The 24,492-nt window shown below is 40.4% G+C and overlaps 1 protein-coding gene across 1 annotated transcript in view; it reads left to right on the top strand.

Moving 5' to 3' along the window:
* The first annotated feature begins 241 nt into the window (after positions 1-241).
* Positions 242-24,492, top strand: part of WDR25 (WD repeat domain 25) — a 162,359-nt gene continuing 138,108 nt past the window's right edge. The window contains exons 1-2 of the mRNA XM_063439153.1: positions 242-292; positions 5,042-5,719. Of these exons, the coding sequence (XP_063295223.1) occupies positions 5,069-5,719 (651 nt within the window). The 5' untranslated portion in view covers positions 242-292; positions 5,042-5,068. The remainder of the gene's footprint in view (positions 293-5,041; positions 5,720-24,492) is intronic.

The following is a 24,492-nucleotide window of genomic DNA, read 5'->3' as shown; positions in this document are numbered from 1 at the left end:
CGGGCTTTGTTTTTTTTAATGAGGCTTTGAATGTCTCCATGTTTAAATATTGCGGGAGACCTTAGTCCACAAACATGGATGTATAGAGATGTATGTTGGCCATATAGCCGTGGGTCATATTTGTCTTTATATGCATGCAATTTTTAATTTGAATTATTCCACTTGTAAATGACTTTTTGGGAGGCGGAACGTTTCTCTCGGGGTCTTGTTTCCGAACGGGGAGGTTTGAGGAGTGCACAGTATGAGCTTTATTGACTTGCATGGTCCAGATGGTTTGTGAGCTTCATGCCAGGTACAGGGTGGCTAGCTGTGGGCATGCAGGACCTCCAGGGGCTGGCAATGGGGTATCTGGAGTGCAGTAATCCTGAATTGTTCATTTCACTGAGAGGGCAACTGTTTATAATAAATATAATAATAACAGCTGGTGTGTGGCTGTATATTATGTTTAATTGGGGGGTTTCTGTAAAAGGTGTTTGCCTTAGGGTGAATTCAGTGCTGCCTTGTAGTATTCATAATTCATAAAGGTTTCTCAGTGAGGATACTAATGGTAAATATTTTAACATGGTACTGAAGGTATACATTATATAGGAAATACTTTACTTCTAACAGTGAACTGAGGTTTGTCTCTTTTCGTGTATATTTTTGACGTTCCAGTACTTGAAATTACTAGAAAATTCAGTTATCCTACTACCTCCGGTCTTTAAGGGTGTTTTATTTTTTTTATATACTTATAGTTATGTCAGTATTTTTCTTTTCTCTCATGTACTGTCATAGCATGTCCCGCAATCTTGTCCCATTGTCATGGCAATCTTGTTCTGCAGAGTACATGTATCTCAAATATTGGGGTCTGCTCTGTGCCCTCCAGTACATCTAAGTGGGATATGGTATTACCCTCATCGAATATAGGGAACGATTCCAGGCTAAAACTGCACCACTTCCTCGTTCACCACCTTCTGATTGAGTGCTACCCATGGCCCACTTATCCCTGGTCTTGGTTTTATTTATTTTTTAGCCTAGACATTTACAGGTGATCACAACTGGTATTATGCCCTTGGTACTGCACAAAAGGTGGTGCCATTGATTATGTGTATGTCTGGCTAGTATCCTATTGTCCAGAGAAAAGCAACCCTTGATTAATAATCCATATACCAACAGTTCTACCCTACATCCAGTGGTCTCCTTGGTACAGGCTTTGAATACTGTATAGGATGACCTTTTCTGTGGTTAAATCCCCTATGCGTGTATTTCTAATGCTAAAGAAACACTATAGCACTAGGAATACAAACATAGTCAGATATTGGTCTCCCCCATTTGCAATAAAATAATAAAAAAAAGGTTTCCAGCTGCTGTCCTCTTGAGATGTCACAGAGGAGGCATGACCACCTCTGCCGATGTCCAATCCACTGCTTTCCTATGGGGACTTCGGAGTCAGGTGAATGGTTTTTGTTACTCAGTCAGTGCAGTGGAAGAGACTCTTGTGGCTGTTATACTGACAGGCACTGGAGATGGACTTAAAAGGAAGACTATAGTCACCTAAACAACTTTAGCTTAATGAAGCAGTTTTAGTGTATAGATCATGCCTCTCAGGTTTCACTGCTCAATTCACTGCCATTTAGGAGTAAAATCACTTTGTTTCTGTTTATGCAGCCCTTACCACATATCCCCTTGTTCTGATTGACACAGCCTGCATGAAAAAAAATTGGTTTCACTTTCAATCAGATGTAATTTACCTTAAACAGTTTTATCTCATGCTCTGTAAATTGAACTTTAATCACATACAGGAGACTCTTGCAGGGTCTTGCAAGCTAATATTTTAGCAGAGGATAAGCAGATCTAAATTAAATAGAACTTACAATAAAGGAAGCATAAACATTAGAGATCTCTTTACAGGAAGTGTTTAGACTGTGCAAGTCACATGTATGGAGGTGTGACTAGGGTTAATAAACTAAGTAATTTAACTCCTAAATGGCAGATAATTGAGCATTGAGACTGCAGGGGCATGATCTATACACTAAAACTGTTTAATTAAGCTAAATTTGTTTTGGTGACTAGTGTCCCTTTAACTGTGCAATGTAAATATTGTAGTTTCTAAAGAACTAAATCTAAACCCAGGATGTACACCACAGGAAATACCACTATAGGTGTAGCTTTATTGCCAATAATATGTCACAATGTAGCAAACATAAAGTGATAAGGATAGAAAAAACCATTCATTGACATGAAGAGGTCTGGGTGACTATATTGTCCCTTTAAGAATGTCACGCTATTGAAGTGTATTGGCCAAATACAATTTAGGTTGTTTTGTGGATTTTGACACAGTGCATGCAAGCAGTACCGTAAATGTCCCCACTATGGGAAATCCAGAACACTAAACACCATAATCACTACAGCTTTCTGTAGTGGGAATGTTGTCAGCATGCCCCCTGGTATTATCTACTAGTTCTGCATAATTTTTTTTTTGAGATATGACACAAACTGAGTGTGACGGATCGCCTGGCCCCCCAACCTGGTACCTGCGTCAATTGCTGCTTCCTAGTATTTGCTAGCACCATAAGTACTGCACTGGAACACCATAACCACCGTAAACCCCACAAACCGCCGCAGCTTGGTTGGAGTCTTGCTGTCCTCCATCCACCCTGGACCCAGGATCCAGCTTTCAGTGGGTAGACTTCTCCTAGTCCAGAAAGCGAAGCAGGTTGCTCCTATAAGAGCATGTGTTGTGATCCAAGGGAGTATAGTGATTATAGCAATCCCCAGAGTGGGACTATAGCTCTCCAATTCCCCCAAACATGAGCCTAGACTTCATGAAGGGTAAAACGAATCTCGTTTAATGGCAGCCACAACTGGCCTTTTATGACAGTCCCCATGCAAGGGGCACTCCCCCCTGGACCTGAGAGTAAACCACAGTCGAAACAAATACACAATCACATAGGCTCTCATTCTCAGGACACTCCCATACAAAATAGGTCATCCTCCCCTCCCTCCCTCCCCCCCTCCACCCCCCCACCCCCCCACCATGCCTGGGAGATAGAGTCAAGCAGTATACTAAACTCAATTATCTCCAAACACAAATAAACACACATTTTTTTATAAAACCCCAAAAGTACCTTACAACACACAAAATCCCCACAAAAGTTACATACCTTAATAGCCCTGATCTGGGTGACCAACATATCCAAAAATCCCCGAAATCAGTTCTGAGGTTCAGGAATTCCCTAGAAGTCTTAATCTTGACCGACCGCTCGCCCAGATGGTCCCATGCCCAAAACCGTTCCAGAGAATCAGAGCCTGTGGTCGGTCTAGTTCGGTAGTTTAAAAATGAACAAACTACAGAACAGAGTCAATAATAACACCGCTGCCTGCGTTCATGCGAACAAGATGGCCGCCACCTCGTGGTTTTCCATAGGAATTGCGGACAGCCAGACGAACAATGAGAACACTGCGGTGAGAACTGTTCCAAAGTGTTAATAGGTGTTAACAAGCTGCCGGCTGGTCCCTGGTTCGTGCGGTTGTTCGGTAGTCGAACGGGACAATGTTAGAATAGGAGGGAAATGCAATCTATCAAACAGAATAGAAAAAGGCACCAACAAGGTCAATTCTGAGCCTTTCTGCATGGCCCATTGTCCTGAGGTAAGAGGCTGGCCAGCAGGCCCCACCAAGAATACGTGACGAGGCTCAGTTTGTCACACTGAGGATCCCGGATAACTGTAGTCCAGCCTGTGCGTGGCATTCTTCGGTTGAGTGTGCTCGAATACCTTTTTAGCCAATGAATGCTGTTTACATTCTGGCATTAATTGACATTGCTAATGGTGAATAGCAATATTTTGAGCATAGGAGGACCCTCTCTATATAACACAGAAGAAGTGGAGAACGCGAGGGGCATGCTGGCACCATAACTGCTATATCCTGCACATGGCACGTATTCCTAGCTTTTCCTTGCAGTGGGCACAGTCGATAGACCTCACGATTATCGTAGATACCAAAACAAATAACTGCTTCCTGAGTCAAGAACCTGTCCACGTGCAGAAATTAAGTCCCCTGAACGGATATATCCTCTCCAAATCCCTCCAAACCATTGTTTGTTTAATTATTGGTGTACAGAGAACTTGAAATTCAACCTAATATCTTCTCCGTTAATTCTGGGCTGACCCAGGATGTGTACCCATAAGCCCTCCATCAACCTGGTGATCTCCTACAAAGATGCTTTACAAGTTCTCCCTCAGATGATGAATGTCTTTGGCAGGCAAATCTATGATTGCCCAATAGATCTGCTCCCTCTTAACCCATACTGTGGTATTTACCACTTATCTATACTTAAATGCAAGCCTCTCAAGGAAAAGATATGGAATAATAAATCACATGGGCCTGTCCAACTGACCCATCTACTGTCCAGTCCCATTTAGGGCAGCTCAGACTGCTGTTTGAATGCTCTGGCAGAAGATTTGTCATTTCATCAATCAGCTTATCAAGAAGTAAGTGCGTTTCTACTGGTCAGGCAAACGCAGTATGGTTGTTACTATTTTAAACAACTTTATAGCCAGCTTCTTGGCTAATAAAAAGAGCCATTGGAGCAGTACTATCCAAGGGTGTGGGCAAGGGACATATTACATTATTCTTTTTGTGTTTAGAAATCTTACTTAAAATTAAGATGCATTGTTCTTGTTCTAAATTACATTTTAGTTCCATAAATGATTAATAAGTTACCTAATCTTTCTCATGCAAGCCCTGCTTCTGGCCATATTCACACCCATAAAATTAATGTGTTCCTATTTTCCATCTGAAATTTTGAAAGGTATGCTTTTCTTGATAACAGGGCAATTGGGGCCCATGGTATTAGCTTTGTTGTTATGATGACCAGTTAGGTGACCTTTGTGAAACCTGCATCCAACAGAGCATCATTTACCGGTACTTTAGTACAAATGAGTGACTACATGGTGGCATGAGATTGTAAAGAGGGATTCCAGTGTTTAGATAATACTTTATTTAAATCATGTTTTATTATTGGAATTATTTCTTCATGTATCTTATTTCATTCTTACAGATCCTGCTGCTGTCTTGCCTGCCCAGAATGAGCTCACTGGTAGAATACGATGATTCTGACTCTGAGACGGAAGGAATACCAAATTGCGGATTACCTAGCAATGTACATGCTGAGAATCCCGCTGGACTTGTTATTCCATGTGTAGTTAGTAGGCCTCATTCCTGGAAAAAAGACTCTTCCAGCAAAGTTAGTCAATTATCTTCTGTTGACTTACCTGGAAATCCAGTAGAACGAAAGGAACATGTAGCTAAATTCACTGAACGTAGTTTACCATACAGAAGCCATTTTAACCCTATGACTGTTGCAGGCACATCTGATATTAGGAATCATGGCTCATATATGCAAAAGAGACCTTCTCTAGATGATTCAAATAGTGAGACTGCTGTCAAACCCTATATACCAAAAAGACGGAAGCAAGAGCAGATGTCCTCAGTTGAAGATGGTGGAGGAGCTTCAAACCAGACATCTGTTTCCACAGCTGATATATCTCAAAATATTTTCAGAGTTTCAGATTACCTCGGACCCTATTTGCCTGTAAAATACACTTCCACTGAAATTCCTCAAAAAGTGGTGTTCATGATGAATGAGCACGCGGCTCCAGTGAACAGAGTTCAATGGAATCCTCTACGGCAATACAGTCACCTCCTTCTCTCTGCGTCAATGGACACAACTATCAAGGTAATTGTTACACTGTATTGTTTCTATACGTTGTTGCTTCTTTCACATGAAGTATTTGTTCGTTGTAATGGTGATAAATTGAGAAATGTTTAAATTAGGTTGCGAATCAAACAAGATTCATATCAAGGTGTACGTCCACAGTGTGTTAGGAGTAGTCAATAAAATTGCTTATCTGTTAACCAGATATTGATGTCAAGAAAAGGTTTCGTGCTCGTGCCAGTCTGCTGAAAATCTGATATCTGATATCTGAGCTATAAATAGTGTTTTTGTAATATATGTATTAACAACATTAAGCCACTGATTCTCCAATCAGCCATTAAAAAAACACATATCGTTAGAAATACAAATATTTATTCCCAGTAAGCATTGGTAGGTTAGTGATTATGTGTGGCAAAACATCACTCTGCTATTTGATGAAAGTGCCACTAGAGGCAGGTTAACCCTACAAAGAAAACATTTCATTAAGATGATAGGTTCTGGGTCCTATAGTGTTCCATTAAAACCATCTTAAAGACCCACAAAGTCTTACGCCTTTTTTACAAAAATGTATTTTACATTTTATATAAATGCTGTATGAAGACGGCTGCACTCACGGTCTTAAAGGACCACTATAGGTACCCAGACCACTTTAGCTCAATGAAGTGGTCTGGGTGCCAGGTCCCTCTAGTTTTAACCCAGCAGCTAAAAACATAGCAGTTTCAGAGAAACCGCTATGTTTCACTGAGGGTTAATCCAGCCTCTAGTGGCTGTCTCACTGACAGCCGCTTAAGGCGCTTCTGCGATTCAGTGAAAATCACAGTGAGAAAATGCTGGACGTCTATAGGAAAGTATTGAGTAATGCTTTTCTATGGGCGGTTTGAATGCGTGCGTGGCTTTCTTGAGGATCATAAATATAATTAATTATGATCCTGAAGAAAGTGCCTCATTGGGACTGAAACGTTGATCCTGCTTTTAACAATTTATATAAAAGAACATTTTACTCAAGACAGTGAGTGCAGATGTCTTCATACATCATTTGGATACTGGAGCCTTGGTAGTGCACCCGGCCACTTAATCTACCTACAGCCTGAGTGCAAAGAACTTCATATATATATATATATTAGATTGGATTAGCCGTATTAGTCTAGTAGACAAGATGCCAAAATACCAGAGTATTGCAGTATGCAATTATACCCTTTTTTTTATTGGACTAACATTTTTCAAAGACAAGCTTTCAAGAGTTTCTTCCTCTCTACCTCAGGTCTGAAGCAATACTGATTAATCTGATAGAGTTTAAAGGACCACTCCCTCGGCGCTGGGACTCTCCTCCCTCTTCTGACGTCCCTGGCTAAACGCGCATGCGCGGCAAGAGACGCGAGCGCATTCAGCCAGTCTCATAGGAAAGCATTCTCAATGCTTTCCTATGGACGCTGGCGTCTTCTCACTGTGAAAATCACAGTGAGAAGTGCTGAAGCGCCTTTAGCGGCTGTCAATGAGACAGCCACTAGAGGCTGGATTAACCGATAGGTAAACATAGTAGTTTCTCTGAAACTGCTATGTTTACAGCAAAAGGGTTAAACCTGGCTGGACCTGGCACCAAGACCACTTCATTAAGTGGTCTGGGTGCCTATAGTGGTCCTTTAACACTTAAAACAACTAATATCAATACTCTGGTATTTTGGCATTATAAATACCGTAATTTTCGCTCCATAAGACGCACCTCACCATAAGACGCACCTAGTTTTTAGAGGAAGAAACCCAGAAAAAAAATATTCTGAACAAACTGTCCCATAGTGTTTCTTACTATGGGACAGTTTGTACAGAATATTTTTTTTCTCCCCTGTCCCATAGTGTCCCCCCCTCCCATAGTCTTCTCCTCTCTCCCATAGTCTTCACCCACCCCCTCCCCATAGACTTCATCCCCCCCCTCCCCATAGACTTCATCTCCCCCCCCTCCCCATAGACTTCATCTCCCCCCCCTCCCCATAGACTTCATCTCCCCCCCTCCCCATAGACTTCATCCCCCCCCTCCCCATAGACTTCATCCCCCCTCCCCATAGACTTCATCCCCCCCCTCCCCATAGACTTCATCCCCCCCCTCCCCATAGACTTCATCCCCCCCCTCCCCATAGACTTCATCCCCCCCCTTCCCCATAGACTTCATCCCCCTCCCCATATTCTTCTCTCCCATACTGTCCCCCTCCCCTTGTCCCATAATTACTTACCTGTCTTGTAGCGTTGGCCGGCAGCACAGGGCGCACCGCGGTAGTGGAACTTGAATTTCATGTTACGGTTTCCGGCGGGACTGAAAGGAAGTGCGCACTCAGCTTGTGCACACTTCCTTTCAGTCCCGCCGGAAACCGGAACATGAAATTCAAGTTCCACTACCGCGGTGCGCCCTGTGCTGCCGGCCAACGCTGCAAGACAGGTAAGTAAAGCTTCATATTCGCTCCATAAGACGCACAGACATTTCCCCTCACTTTTGAGGGGAAAAAAAGTGCGTCTTATGGAGCGAAAAATACGGTAATATATATATATTCCATATATTTAAAAAATATACATATTATACATATAACAGCTAATGTCCATCCCCTATTTTACCCCCAAACCCTGTAAATGAAATTAAAACTTACCTGAATCCAGTGCTCAAGCGTTTCTACGCTCTGTCCCGACGTCATACTGCATCACTCCTTTTCCTTCCATAGTCCAATCTAATGCTTCTAATGCATTTGATTGGACTGTTGTTACTGCTTTGAGCTGGTGTGGGGAGGGAGACGGGTAGGACAATGGAGGGAGAGGATTATTTAAAAAAAAATACAAGAAAAAAACAGAGAGCATGGTGGTCAGGAGAGAAGACATTCAAGTTTCCCATTGATGTTGGGTGTGGAAGCTCATAACGTATGATGCCAGTGAGCAGTGTGCGTCTGGCGGCAGACGTCATTTTTGCACATAATTGATATTAGGCAGTCAAAAACAGATGACCAGTTGCTAAGCCACGTGTACTGGGGGTGAAACTAGCCTCTGGTACAAAACTGCAGGTCTCTCCTGTATAGGAACGCTATACATATGGAATTCTTCCTCCTGAAATATTCTAAAAGCAGAAGTGGTCATGGACATTGGAGTAGCCCTTTAAACTAGTGTTAGAAGTGAATAAATACAAATAGGAATTCAGCGCTTGTAAAATACAGTTCAAAAAGGCAGCTTAGTCACCAAATCTGGGGTCTCTCAAAATAAAAGTACTGGTGTAGCGCTTCGGGTGTCCTTAAAAATATACATAACGACAAAAGAAGAGAACTAATAGTATATTAATATGTACAAAATAGTGGATAAAAGTAGTTCACTCACTCACTTTTTAGGAGCTTAGATCAGCTCCAACTTCAACGCTTGGGCAGAATGATCCCCGTCTAGGGATATAATGTGGTGCATGATTTGTGTATAGTCCTTGTATTGGTATTATAAAAAACAAAAACAAAGAATAAAACAATACAAGGTAAAATAAACCGTATATAAAACAATCTTTAGGTACACCTAACACATTCCACCATTAACTGGCTTTATGAAAAGTGTTTACAGACTAGAAGGACCAAAGTTGCTTATAAGGGGGTGAACAATTTGAAAATAACGGTTGTGTGACGTCATAGTCATATGACCTGAAGTTAATTAACATAAACATTCAGAAGATTAAAGGGACACTATAGTCACCGGAACAGCTACAGCTTATTGTATTTGTTCTGGTGAGTTGAATCATTACCTTCAGGCTTTTTGCTGTAAACACTGTCTTTTCAGAGAAAATGCAGTGTTTACATTACAGCCTAGTGATAACTTCACTGGCCACTCCTCAGATGGCTGTTAGAGATCCTTTCTGGGTCATGGCTGCCTAAAATGCATCCAAACATTCAGTATCTCCTCCCGCTGCATGCAGACACTGAACTTTCCTCATAGAAATTCATTGATTCAATTCATCTCTATGAGGAGATGCTGATTGGCCAGGGCTGTGTTTGAATCATGCTGCCTCTGCCCCTGATCTGCCTCTTTCTCAGTCTCAACCAATCCTAAGGGAAAGCATTGTGATTGGATCAGGATACCACTTTTAATGATGTCAGCAGACTGCTTGTTTTTCTGAGTCTAACAGCATGCAGAGTTACAGCTTCAGGCTTGAATACAGTAAGATTTTGCTGTATTTACGGAGGCATGAGGGGCCCAGGGGGGCTAGATGGTGGTTTTAACACTATAGGGTCAGGAATATATGTTTGATCCTTTATATACACCAATAGGGTTTCTAAAAGAAAGTATGGGGCGAGTAAGTGTTAGTGTTTGAAGTGCATGATTTGAAGGAGAAAATAAACCCTGCTTCGCAATATGGGTTATAGATACCTGAAATAACCTCGCAATGGAAGTTGTTAAGGCTAACAGAGTTTATGGATCCACAAATGTTTAGGATATGCTTAAGTCTATCCTGGAGAATTAAAAAAAATCCATCTGAAATGTCAGAATAAAATGTCAGACTAGATTATTAGTCTTATTGATCCTCTGACGCTGTGGCTATTAAAGTTAAGGAAGAAGTAGGTTCTAGGGAATGTTGATGTCAAGGGCATGCAAAGTGTGGCATTCAAAATTCATAGTACCAGGTAGAAACCTGGGAGGATCATCTAATGTTGAAAGAGCTAGTCTCTTAGAGCACCCGCTTTCCCTTCGCAGGTAGTGGTGGATTGCCATGGAGATCCAGCAATTTAAGTGTTAGATCTGGTGCCTCCTGGTCAAATTCATTGAGTTTACAGATATTTTACTCCAGGATATGCAAACACGCGCTGTGCCTCATGGTTTTTCATCACGGGTAGTAAAAAAATCTATTTCTTCCATAACTTCTTATCCTTTCTGCAGCATCAGGTCACTGATGAAAACCTGCCTTTTCCTTTGATCTTAAACATGACTGCTTTTTGTATCTGATGTATCTGTAAGGCTTCGAAATGTCTTGCAGGCAGCACTTAATATAGCCAGGCACATTGCAAATCTTATCGGTTGGCTTTTTTCTAAAGCTACACTTGTTTGCTTTCTGACTTATGGGACCAATTATCCCTTATGTTCACAGCTTTGTGGAAGCAGGATTTGCCTGGGTTCGTGAACCTCTGTAATAACTGAAGGGATAAACTAGATTGGAAACCAGGACTGCAAGTTTATTACTTTGCCATAAAACTCTTGTAGCAAGTTCCTACCAAATAATGTATTTTACGAATTGTTTTAAGGTATTGCAGGGAATGCAAATTGGAACATAGAATAACACATGCACTATATATATTATGCCATATATCGAATATAGTCTTGGTAGCATTTGGTTCTTCAATGTTTCCATTCAACCATTTGCACATTAATGGTATGTTAAGCATTGTGAACTGTGTTGCTCAAAAAGTAGACCAGTCAAGGGGCAGTCTAAGCACCTTTACCATTACAGCTCAGTATAGTGGTTGTGGTGCAAAGAGACACATAGTTTTTTGTTTTGTTTTTGTTTTTTAACAGTTTGAGAGCTGTTTGACAGCAAGGATTGGCTGAAAGTGTCGGGGTGAAGTTAGTATCTGCTGTAAAATCTCAAAAAACACCCAGGGTTTAGACACGCACCTATGATGTTCTATCACACCTGTGATATGCCCGATATATATTTCAGGCACTCACTGTGGTAGATTTAGGCAGGTGTATTGGACACCACAACATTACGACCTGTACCCAGGTCTTTTTCCAGATATATAGGGTATGTCTTTCTCACACAGTTTTGTCAACAGGGAGCGTCAACTGACAATCTCTGCTGTTCAGTGGTGCTCAGTCAGAAGCTTCTTCACTGTAGCTTTCGACCATCACGGAAAGGAGAGGGGCAGAGCAGGTGAATGCCGTCTTTGCAACTATTAGATTAAAACCTTTTGTAAACTAAAAAGGAAGGAAACCGCGCCCTAGACTTGAGAAAGTATATAAATGATATACGTACACAATGGTAGTGGTGGTAGTCTCTATACAATTGACCTCAAAAGATAGAACATAAAGAAATAATAGTGCTGTTAATCAAATACAGTGGGTACGTGAATGGTTACTTGAGATAATTCGCACTCACATTTCCCAGAGTTAACTTAGAGCTCGGCTGTTAATACGCGTGGACGGAACAATCCCCGTCTAAGGATATGTATGAAACAGTAGATATCTTGGCAGCCTCAGGTAGATAATATGTGAAGAGACAGAGAAATCCAAATAGTGCAGTATATACTGATAAAATGAATAAATTAAATAGTAAAATACCGTACTCACATTTGCTAGAGCAGAACTTGCTCTAGTTTGTATAGCATAGGTGGTATAGTCTTTTGTAAACTGCCTAGCGCTTTAAGGCCTTGTTTCTCAAGCAGTGGAACGCATAACCAACGGGGAACATGCATCAAAGGCAGGGGATAGGTCAATAGCTGGCCACCTTAGCGCCCCCTAGGAGGCTAAGGCAAAGTAGGCACCTGTTTACCTGGATGGCCAAATACAGTTCCCATGGGGTGGATGGAGACGGAAGCGGTGAGGGATCTGTAATCTTCATGATCTTTCAGTATGGCTCCCTTGTGCACCCTGCGGTGATGCCGGAAGCTGAATTATGTCACTCTGGCCTTGGCATCCCTAAACAGCGCACAATGGAGAAGGGCTTGAAGAGCACGAAGAATACACAAGCCCCACACTGGACCCCATCGAAAGGATCTACTCCAGCTCTCTAAAAGGTAGGGAGGCTGGGTGTACTTCAATAAAAATAATTTGTGTGTGTCTGTCGGTGAATTTGTGAGTGTCAGTGTTTGTCAAATCAGTAAGAGTGTGTCATTGAGTGTGCATGTCAGGGTGTTATTTTCCTATGTGTGTTAGTGTCCTATGTGTGTAAATGTGTGCTAGTGTCCTTTGAGTGTGTCTGTCAGTATGTGTCTGTCTGTCAGAGAGTGTGTCATCTATGTGTAAGTGTGTGTTTCAGACCTCTGTGTCTAAATGTGTGTGTGTGTCTCTGTCAGTGTGTGTCAAATCAGTGAGTGTGTCCTGTGTGTGTGTAAATGTGTCCGTGTCCTCTATATGTAAATTTGGGTGTATTACATTTTCACTTTCTGACTTTTATACTTTAGATTAATAGTTCCTACTCTCCTCATACTGTCACAATATTCACATTATATCATCTTTATTTCACTAATATTCTTTACTACCTTTTAATAAGGCTTGTTCTCCAATATGAGATGAACTTAAATATCAGTGTCTACACTTTTCATTTTGAATTTAAATCAATAGAAATGGCGTTCGCGTGGCAGTGGTGCTTAGACCTGCAGGGGTAGTTCTCCATCAATCCATCAAAGGTTGAAAAACACTGCCTTAAGGTAACATTGCATTAGAATCTCTTGGCACCATAAACACTTCATTAGGATTATATTGTTATGGTGATTCCCTTTATCCAGAGTGTTCCTTAAACCAAGAGATTTTGCTTTTTTTGTTAAACTGTTGAACTGTTTATTAAAACCAAGTAAACTGGGAAATGTGGAGAACTGATAAGGAAATTGCATATTTTTTGTCAAAAAATAGGCAGGGTGGACAAAAAAAACGGAAACAGAAATTGATATATCTGCTATATAGATCTATAATGTGCAAATCCTTAAGCCAGTCACAAGAGTCCCTGATTTAGTAAATCAATTCCTATATTTATCACTAAGCAAAAAATCTTGAATATCAATACGTTTTTCTTTTCAAATGATTTCCTATAAGCTTTCATTGGCATACTGAGGTGCTGTTCATAGATGTTAGAAATAATTGGCTCAGCTTTATATCCTCATGGGTCAAATTCTTCTTTTTTTCCCCGCGCTAGTGAATGATGAAGATTTTCAACGATCTCCCAATTATTTTTATAAATGGTTGTTCTAAACTTGTTGATATCCAAGGCAACCAGTGGTGACTTGGACGTGAGGAGCTGTATGCTAGACAAACCTCCCAGATGAAAACTGTTTGGATTTCTTTTTTTATCTCCAATATACTTTTTTTGTGAATTTACAGGGCAGCGAATGTTTGCCTCAAGTCTGACTATCCTTTGAGGATGACTTGTTAAAATAGGCAGGACTTGAAATCGACCATTGCTTACTAGGTTGGAAAAGAAAAAGAAATCTTAAACTGCCAACTTTTTTTTTTTTAAACATTCTACAGAAACACTCCATTGAATTCAAAAAAAAAACTTAGTAGATATACTCCCAAAGAAAGCAAGCATGTGTTTTTTTTGTGCTATACGAAAAGCCACTCGCAAAAGCTGCAGATCTCTTATCTGCAGCCTTTACAAGTCCTCGTCTTCTTTCCCTGCCGAGCTTTTCTGTGGCTGTCCAATCACAGACTTCCCAATGAAGATCAATAATAAGTCTTTGCAAGGCAGGTACTCTGGGCTGTTTTAAGTCTGACCTGGAACGGAGTTGTAATAAATTTCTTCGAGAAGATGGAAGGCACACTCTAGCCCAGGGGTAGGCCACCTTCGGCACTCCAGATGTTGTGGACTACAGCTCCCATAATGCTCTTACAGCCATAATGCTGGCAAAGCATCATGGGAGGTGTAGTCCAAAACATCTGCAGTGCCGAAGGATGCCTATCCCTGCGTCTAGCCCAACAGGAGAAACCTACACTGGCGATACGATGGTGACAACTGGCGCTTTTATAAACTCTCTCAAATATGACAGACTCCAGGACCCTGAAGTATTTCAGCACACTAAAACATAATTTAATTCTGGCAGGACTTAAACTCTTTCTCATCTTGGCCTGTAACCTCTAATTATGGCCTATGCTCATTTACACACTTATAACAAATTAGCAGACATATAAGTCTGTCTGATGAGTTTATGTGGAGGGGAACCAACTTGCAAGTGAATTTCATATGGTTGTTATGCATTGGGCAGCATATTAGACTTAATATCTCAGCGTGCATGTATTTTTATTTTTTGAATAGTGTGGTTTGTAGTGACACTTCAAGTACCATAATAACTTTGGGTCCTTCACACATTCTTGGCAATGAAAATGACTTACAACTACAGTCGCTACAACTATAAGACAGTCTACCAGAGCTGTCAATCAGGCATCTGGAATTTTGTTGTTAATGTTTATGGGGCAAGATTCCATAGATCAGAATGAGAGAGTCCTGCTTGATGAATCCTCTTCTTGGTGATGGAGGGGTTTGTCTCCACCTGTAGTCACCTCTCTAAACTGTGCACATTCAGGACCTTGGAAACACATTAAATTATTTTAATTGTACCAGACAAAAACCAGAGGCGCTTCCTGCAGTTTTACAAGTTGGAGTGAATCCATCCAACGTCTAGAAAATCTCCTTAGGCAAGCATTGAGTCACTGCTTTCCTATAGGGAAGGCCAAACGTGCATTTGGTTCCTGTATCGCTGTGATGTCGGTGGAGTAGGAGCACAAAGCAGAGCCGAGATATCAGCGCTGAAATTGGGTTTAAGAAAATAGGCATTCTTACACTTTATAGTACCCTCTACCACCCTCTCACTGGCTGCAAATAATGTTAAGAATACAGTTTTGTATTCTTAACACTATAGATGTTCTTTTAAAGTTGAATTTCTAGAGCAGGAAACAAAAACATCTAAAGTAAATTAACAGCTGATAGAAAATGAAACCATTTTTTTTTACATGCAAACTATGTCGGTCACAGCCAGGGAAGGTTTGATTATGACTGCAATAAACAGAAACAAAAGTGATTTCGCTCCTAAATGGCAGATATTTGAGCCGTGCAAACTGCAGGGGTATGATCTATACATGCAACCTGCTTCATTAAGCTAAAGTTGTTTTGATGCTTACAGTGTCCCTTTAAGGTAAAAAATAACTTAAATGGAAACTCGTCCCATTCAGGTATGTATTCAGTTTGGTCTTCAATTTGAAATTCACTTTGAATTTACTTTGAATTCCCTCAAATTCTTACTTAAGTGAATATCCCTGCTTGTCAAACTTGGTTCCCAATTAAATATGTTTATAGACCAATCAGCACAGACTACAAACACTGGCCATTTAACCCCTTAAGGACCAAACATCTGGAATAAAAGGGAATCATGACATGTCACACATGTCATGTGTCCTTAAGGGGTTAAAGATAATTTTTAAAGTGCAATCGGTAAAGCGCTCAGGTTCTTCATAGGGCGGCTGTCAATGCCGCTCTATGAAGAACGCGATTGGTGCAGCGCGAAGCCGCGCATGCGCACCACATCGCCCTGACGCTTCTCTCAGAGAAGCGTCCTATTGGGCCCCGCGATTTCGTCATTTTGACGAAAAAGGGGGCGCGGCCTGGCTGGGAGCTCGGCGCTGGAACGGAGGTAAGTTTTTAATATAAAAACACCTCGAATTTTTTTTTAATTAAATGTAAGTTCATATAAAAGCAAGAAGGAAGGCTGGGGGACCTGTCTTTCTTGCTTTTATATGTAGACTATAGAGTCCCTTTAATTATAATACAATAATATGACAGGAAAACAAAAACAAAACAATGTTAGAAAGTCATGTGCAGCGGCAAAGTCACATCAAATCCGTTTCCAGCATATGCCGGCTGTCTCAGGTATTATACGAAGAACGATACACCATATTTTCACTACCTAGACAATATTGCCAAGGCAGAATAGTTGAAACGTGGACTTTTTCTTTTTGGTTTGAACCCCATAGCCTAATCTCCTGCAAATTCACCTGGGCTTAAGTTTTACCGAACATTGTGAAAATTGTCTGTTTTTAACACTCTTATGTGGTATTTTTTTATTATTATTATTATTATTTTTTTTAACATTTAGAACTTGCCAAATATTTGCATCAGCATTATATATTGGGAGCACATGTATTAAATTCACAGTAACCAATCTGTGCCATGGGGTGGCACAATTGCTCTAGCAATCAGACTTCATATACTCCTATATGTTTTGGTTCCTGTGTTACGGTAAAAAAAAAGCAAAGGCCCTTAGGACACAAAGGGTGGTTATTGGTATGGAACCACAGGTGGCAATCAGTATCTAATATAATGAATACAAATATGATTTTATCTTTATTGCACACAATGTAACATAACCTAACATAAGTGTTTTAACATAAATGAATAATAAAAAAAAAGTATAGATATATACTGTATAGACCTGTCACAAAATACCACTCTCAAAGCAAAAAGACAAACTGAAAGCAAAAACAGTATAGACTATAGAATTTTAGTCCTGTCCAGTAGGATTGCTGGTTGGAGCTCACCCTAGAGTAGTGTTGCCATGGCCGGGAAATATACATGTATCCATATAAAAAACAAAACAAAAATAAGTAGCAACAACTTAAAAAAAAAAGTCAGTGTTGCTGTCTTTAAAATTCCCCTTTTTTAACTCTCCTCTTTATTATGTAGAAAATAAATGTCCCGTGGTTCACTTTACGTCAGTTAGCCGAGTTCTAATTGGTTTTATGTGCATAGGCCTTGGCGCTGTGCGAGTTAACTGCAGCTCAATTTTTTTTTTTATTTAAAGAAGCAGTAATGCAAATCATGTTCCCAACTTTTCATATCATGCTTTGTATCTGGTGTCTATGTAAGGTGGTTTGCATAGTAACTAAAAGGTCTGACCTCAAGCTTAATTTCCCCCTAGTCTAACGTTTCCCTCTCTATTTGGAAGATGTGTTCTTCTTCTGTTGGAAGAATGTAAACCCCATGTGCATTATGTTATTTCTCTGTTGGTGTTATGAACCACTGGAATCTATTTTAACTTAATTCCGTAAATATTTTCTGTTTTTGAAAAGCGCCTGAGGTAGTATAGGCCAAATTAGATGAGTTGGGGACATTTTTCTAATTAATCTGTTTTGGCTTTTGGCAATCTTGGCTTTCTGGATTTTACTAAGTATTGCCAATATTTACCATGGTGGCATGTCAGAGGTTTTTAAACATTGCCTTATCAATAAGAGCATATAATAAGATGGCGTCTTTGCTACAGACATTACAGACATGTAATAAATGTTTTGGTCTTACCGCTCTTCTGCTCGCCCACGTGGTGCGGCACCTGACGCAGACTCCTTTCACAGGCTAACCTGCAAGTCCCACGCCGGACACTGAAATTACTCCCCTTCTTCTGACGCAACGAATGCGCGTTAACGTTATTACACCGATGACGCCGGTCCGTGTCATTTCACCGGCCCAGACCGTTTTGGGGACATGACTTTAAAGCAATAGACGCTCCCTCATAAAAAGGGCGCCTTTTGCTTTGTTCTTTGCCCCATTGTGGTTCTTAGTGTCCCCTATAGTGCTACTTGATATTTCTCAGTGATTACTTGGTATATTTTGACTCTGCTTGGCTATTGACTCTTCTGTTCTCTGGTTTCCTGACTCGACTTGTATCTTGAATTTTCTCAAGATACAAGTTGAGTCAGATCTGGCTATTCCCGTAGCGCTCTCCTGATTTCTGGCATCCTAACTTATTTGGCTATTGTCAGACTACTCTGTTCAACTTTTATCTGATGGTTTAACCCCAAAATCTTCAATCAGGCGTCCCTCCATATCCATTTGAGTCTGAGGCTTGAAACAGGAAGGCTAGGTCAGCTAACACTCTCAGCCTGTCAGGTAGCCATTAAGAAAATTCCTTGAAGTTATTATAGTGCCCATAGTGTTAATAAGGTGTTCTATGTTGGAGATGAGGAGGGAGTTGGGGGAAAAATGGTCTGTAGGTCTCCTACACTGCATAAACCAAACTTCTAATCTTAGACCAAAATAGGCAACTTGAAAAAAATTACCCAAATCAGCTATTTATTTATTTATTTTTGGGGCCATTTTGGTCTATAATTTGAAATTCACTTTGAATTCCCCACAATTCCAATTTTTTTCTTTTTAGTGATCTTGACAGGTTTCCAAGCTCCTTTATACTCTTACCAGTTCAGAAAGGATAATGTGATGTCAGTAAGCCATGTAACCCTGAATCTATTGCTACCGTGAAAGAACTCAGAGTCAGGGCGCTCCCGTCAATCAGGGGGGGCTTTTATTAATTTCTGAACGTTGCTTGTGAGCAGAGATATAAATTCAAATCGCTTTTGTTTTTATTTCATTTTTTTTTTTTTTTTTACTCTTGTATGCTTTATATCTAATTTAGTGCATATATCTGTCCCCTCTTTTCTTTTAATCCTCAAATGCTAGATGTATGCCCAATGTGCTACGGAATCTGTTGGCGCTATAAAAATGGCAATAATAATAATAACAATAATGCAAAGAGCACAACTCTACATCTGCTGGGTACCAGTCCCTGCTCCTGATAGAGCATCTGTTAGCTCTCCTTAGCTAAACTGTCTCAGCCTATCAGCCCTGTGCTTAGTTTAAGCAGAGAGCTTCTGGGCTATAGAGAGGCAAGGAGCACATAAGCAGGCCCAAGGTTAGAAGCCAATCTGTTGGCAAACAGTTGGAATACTTACATGGGGATGGCGGCCTTCAGTGCTGTAAGGTATTATGAGCGTTCCTTTAATTTCCATTTTTTTAATGCCATTTATAATTTGACCAGTTGATAAGTATTTTTTTATAGAAAATGTATGCACTTTGTACCAGTTTGCTCTCATGTCAGATAATACTGTCATGATATGTGATGTTATGTGGGTGGACGAAAAACTAGTCGCTTATTGTAATGCTCCATCTGACGATATCCTGCAGATACACCACCTGTTAGTTATTTGACCTGCTGGAATTCTGCCGATACGTTTTTGGGTTTAAATCAGACTAGATTATTGTTAGACACTTTAGCTGCCATGGCCTGTGTTTGCCGAGATACTGCTAGCCATGGGGAAAAAAAGACTATAACAGCTGCAGTGCTGGTGGTCAGCTATCCATTTAATTAGTTTTAATGTAGAGTTCCGTTTTCAAACCTGTGTTCATTGAGCTAACATTATTTTTCCCGCATGACTTTGCGGGTTTCCCTTTTCTTTCATTGTTGGGAGACCCATTTGGCAGTTATATTCCAGATGATAATTTTGCAAATTAAATTCTCTTGTAGACTTGCTACATTATTTCAAAACCCTTGTGGTTAAAAGCTAATTTAGATATTACTGGCATAGAAGCCAGCATGTAGACATCATGAGGCCGCTTGCTCTGTTTGACTAAGGACCAAGGGATCGTGTTACTTTAATGCAGGGGTAGGCAGCACTGTGCCGAAGTGAGATTGTGATGTCTTGTAGTGTGCCAGTCCTTTTGGTTTTTTTTTTTACATTGAGGTGTGTATGTTGCTGTATTCTGCTTGTGTTATTTATTCTGCCGTTGCTGTGTATCGTTGTATTTGTGCGTATATGAGCTATTATATTGTATATGTTCATAAGGAGTTTGTGGTATTGTTTATGATATCTATGAATGAGGGCTGTGTTTGGTGGCTGCTTGTGGAGTTGTGTGTGTGAATGGATATGTCACATTGTGTGTTTAGTAGTGTGTGTATCTGTGTGGCTATTTGGGGTATTGCATGTGAGAGGCTGGTTGTGGGGTTGTGTTTGTATGTGGGCTGTTCGTATTATTTGTATGAGGGGAGGTTTATTCTGCATTTCTGTGCATATCTAGCAGTGTGGGTGGCTTCCCTGGGATCCAGTGGGGACCAGGCTGGCCAGGTACCGGTCAAGGACAGGAGCTGCAAGAGGAGCTGCGGGCTGCTCTATTACAGTGGGGATTCACATTCACAAGGGCTGGAATGAAGTGATCTGAAATCACTTCCTCTACGTGCTGCAATGCATAAATTGAGGATTGTCCCACCTTCTCGTATTGGCAGATATCGGAAGTTTCACTGGGACTTCTTATAGGCCAGACCCTGTTTAGCTCTGGCAACCTTGTGTGCCGTGCAAAGACGCCGCAAGTGCATAGGTTGCCTAGCCCTGCTTTAGTGTAACACCCACAAAGCTCCGGAGAAGGCAGTGCTAGAGCAAGGTAAGTAGTTCATATAGCGTGATTTTGTTTTAAATGAGTATCATTTATCACAATTATAAAATTGTATAGTTATAGCTTATGGGCTTCGAGACGGTTAAACCGACCCTAACATGCCAGGTTCATTTTAAAATTAAAAAGAAAAATAAGTAAATAAAAGAAAATGATACCACTAAACAGAAACAAATGTTGGTTCCTCGGATCCCCTCTTAAACAGGAGGGGCCTGACAATGTCCCTCCCATTCATTAATTCCTTCAACTGTAGGGTAACTTTTTGAACAAAAATACATCTTTTTAATCTAATTAATCATTTTGATCGTTAAAGGGACTCTCTAGTTCCAGGAAAACAAATACATTTTCCTGGCACTGCAGAATCCTGCAGTGCCCCCCTCCCTCCCTCCACCACCCATCCCATGTTGCTGAAGGGGTTAAAACCCCTTCAGTGACTTACCTGAATCCAGCGCCGATGTTCCTCGGTGCTGGGTCAGGTTCCGCCCACGCTCCTCCTGGCTGACGTTGGGATGGGAGACCTAATGCGCATGCGTGGCAATGGTCGCGCCCACTCGCATTAGACCTCCCCATAGGAAATCATTATTAAATGCTTTCCTATGGGGATTCCGGCGACGCTGGAGGTCCTCATGCAAGTGATATCTATTAACCCCACCCCTGCCCCTGCCAGTATGCTCAGAGGAGGCACCTTGAAATGTTTCCATTACTAGTCTATCTTGTGAGTGCATTTCAAATAGCACAGTCTATGTACTTGAATTGTATTACACGTGTTACACTATATTATTATTCATTTTTCTGTAGATCCACAGCTGTATCTCAACTACATAGTTGTGTATATTGACTACACACTCCATGCTGTGAGCTTCTCTAGCATTAGAAAGACAATCTTAATGGTAACATCTACACTATGGGTGCATATACCTGAGTGAAAACACAAAAAAAAACCCATAGATTTAAAAGGGAGATCTAGATCTTAAAATCTAAAATTTTTCTCTGTGATTTTATTTAAGTTTTTGGCAAAATCTAGCTCCCAGTTTTTATTGGAATCAAACCATGGCTGTCTCTTTTAAAAATGGGATAGTATCGATAAAACTCATGGCACTGTAGATGATATCGCATATCAAATATTGCTGTTCTTGTCACAATCCTGAACTACGACATGGCTCCGAGCCCTCGTGTCTTATTCGTCAACGCAGAATTTGATTAATGTGCTAGTGTGACGGGGGCTGGAGCCCTTTTTAATATGTGTGACATATATATATATACATAAAGTCATGTCTCCTCACTTATTTTTCCACACGTTCTTCGTTGCATGTCACTTTTCACATGACAATTCTATCATCTTCTATATTATGATTACATGTTACTATTAATAATGCTTTCAGAACATAAACTCAGCCTGTGACGTCATTGGCTTGAAAAAAAATTGTCATCCGTTTTTTGCTAATGAAGTAAGACTGTGTATTCGAGCCTACATGTGTATTATTGTGCAATTTATACATATAAGCAGGTTTATTTTCCACTGAATTTCTTGTCTTACCCTCACCTTATGGAAACATCCATCTTTAAAGGTACACTTTGGACCTCCAAAGCACCTTAACTTGCTGAAATGCTTTTTGTGTAAAAAGTTTGTTCTCTTTGTAAAATGAAAAGGGGGGAGGAGTGCAGGTTGCAATAGAAATTGGCCCTTTTATAAATTAACCTTGTTACAATCCCTGGCTGTCAAACGTGCATTAGGAAGTTTGTGATTGGACAGCTACAGAAAGTCTGGGCGAGGTTAGAAGGGGAGGGCTTAGAAAGGCTTTGTGAAGGATGCATGCATGTTTTCATTTGGCAGTGGAGTGTCCCTTTAACCTCATTAAGGAGCACTGTGCCCACCATCCTACAAAATGAGTATTTCATAAAGGTAAAATCTTTATGAAATACTCATATTGACTGTGTTGGCATTTAACTGAAATTCTAACCCTGTCAAAAGACATGCTAGTAGTATAGTAGCAGGGACTACTTTGTCTCAGTAATTTTCCTACACCTGACATTTCTAGACACTGGGCAGAGCTACCGCCATCCAGAAGTGTCAATCCCCGAGCCGCCATCAGTGACTGCTGCAGGGTACTACTGGCTCTAGACCATGACAGAGCCACTTAAACATCCATTGGCAGTTTTATGTTGTTGTAATCAACTAGTCTTCACAAATACTTTTGCAAGATAGAAATACCTGCTCCATTAACTACTGGACGTCTGTATGAAGCTGCTGCTATTAAATAATTTAGATATTCTACGCTGGTTTAAAAGGCACTAAACTCACCCAAATCACTTCATTTCAATAAAGCGTTTTAGGTGCAGTGTCCCCATCTTTTCAAGCCTCTAATGTAAAACATTGCCATTATGTAGAGGTACTTCTTGTGCTTTAACCGGGTCAAACTCTCTTATACATTGGATCAAGTGTCATTATCAAGTTCAATTCAGTAAAATAAAAACCTTAGTAGCTTGCGTATGCGTGCATGTTTTTTGTTTGTTTAGAGAAATATTATTATTGTTATTGTGTAATTTATGTAGCGCCATCAAATTCCGCAGCGCTTTACAATGGGTGGACGAACAGACATGTAGTTGTAACCAGACAAGTTGGACACACAGGATCAGAGACGGTGAGGGCCCTGCTCAATGAGCCTACGTGCTAGAGGGAGTGGGGTAAAGTGACACAAAGGGTAAGGATAGTATAAGACTAATGACAGTTGCAAGAGAGGAATCAGTCGGGAGCTATTAAAGCAACTTTGTAGAGTAATTGCAACAAAGGTTTCATTATGCATGCCACAAAACATTCACTTTTAACAAAATCTCTACTTATGCATATACAATAAGCATACACATTTAACCAAGCCAAATATATTGAGAGAAAGGATGGGGATAAGTGGTGTGTGCGCGTGTTTTTTGTTTATTTGTTTAGAGAATTTTTATTAATGTTATTGTGTCTAAAAGTGGCAACTTTGTAGAGTAACAAAGGTTTCATTATGCATGCCTCAAAACATTCACCTTTTATCTTGGAACAAAATCTGTTGCTATGCAGGGTCTCTGAAGCTTCGTGGCATGCAGAAGGTAATTAGGGGAGTCTTGCTTAGTCATATTTTTAGCTCTCGCTCTCATGGAAACCTAGAATTCGAGAGAGGAAGAGACAGGTGTAGCCTCATTCAGCTATACCAAACATATACCCTTATAGCAAATCCTAAAACCAGTCCTCACTGATGGCATATCCATTACCTCCTATCGGTTTCACATGGTACCAATATATTAATAATATTAAAAAAATAATAATAATTTGCCCTCCCACAGGTACCTAGTAAAGCTACGCCCGGCTAAGCAGCAGAATATCTAATATTTGAATGTAGCTTAATGTGCTAAAACATAGATTGCCCTAGGTTAGGAAATCGCTATTAGTAGATAAGCTACCACGTCTGTTTAATAAACATAGCAAGTCTGTATTCATTCAGCGCTTCGTATTCTAGAGGTGATGGCAGGGGGATTTCATAACATAATTAAAACGGCCTATTATGCATTTCTCTGGAGAGGCACAATTACATTCTTCAGCTTTGCCAGGCGAGATCTGTGCATGCCAATCATATTGTCAGATGTGATGAGTTTGTTCACAATTCACAGATGTATTTAAATGTTCAACTCCACAAACAAATTACCTCCCACCAATTATCAATGACAAGTCAAAGTTCTGTTAAATTACAGCAGCAAGTGTTTTGTACCAGTCTTGGCATTTGTACTTTTTAAGGAGTTTATCACAATCCAGTATCGATATCCAATCAATTTTCCAAACATCAGGTTGAATTGAGTGTGCTTTTTCAGCAGAGTTTCAATCCAAAAATATTACAAACTT

Source organism: Pelobates fuscus, chromosome 13 (genome assembly GCF_036172605.1).
Source record: "Pelobates fuscus isolate aPelFus1 chromosome 13, aPelFus1.pri, whole genome shotgun sequence".
In the NCBI taxonomy this organism is placed as follows: domain Eukaryota; kingdom Metazoa; phylum Chordata; class Amphibia; order Anura; family Pelobatidae; genus Pelobates; species Pelobates fuscus.
This window is presented reverse-complemented; position numbering and strand designations above follow the sequence as displayed.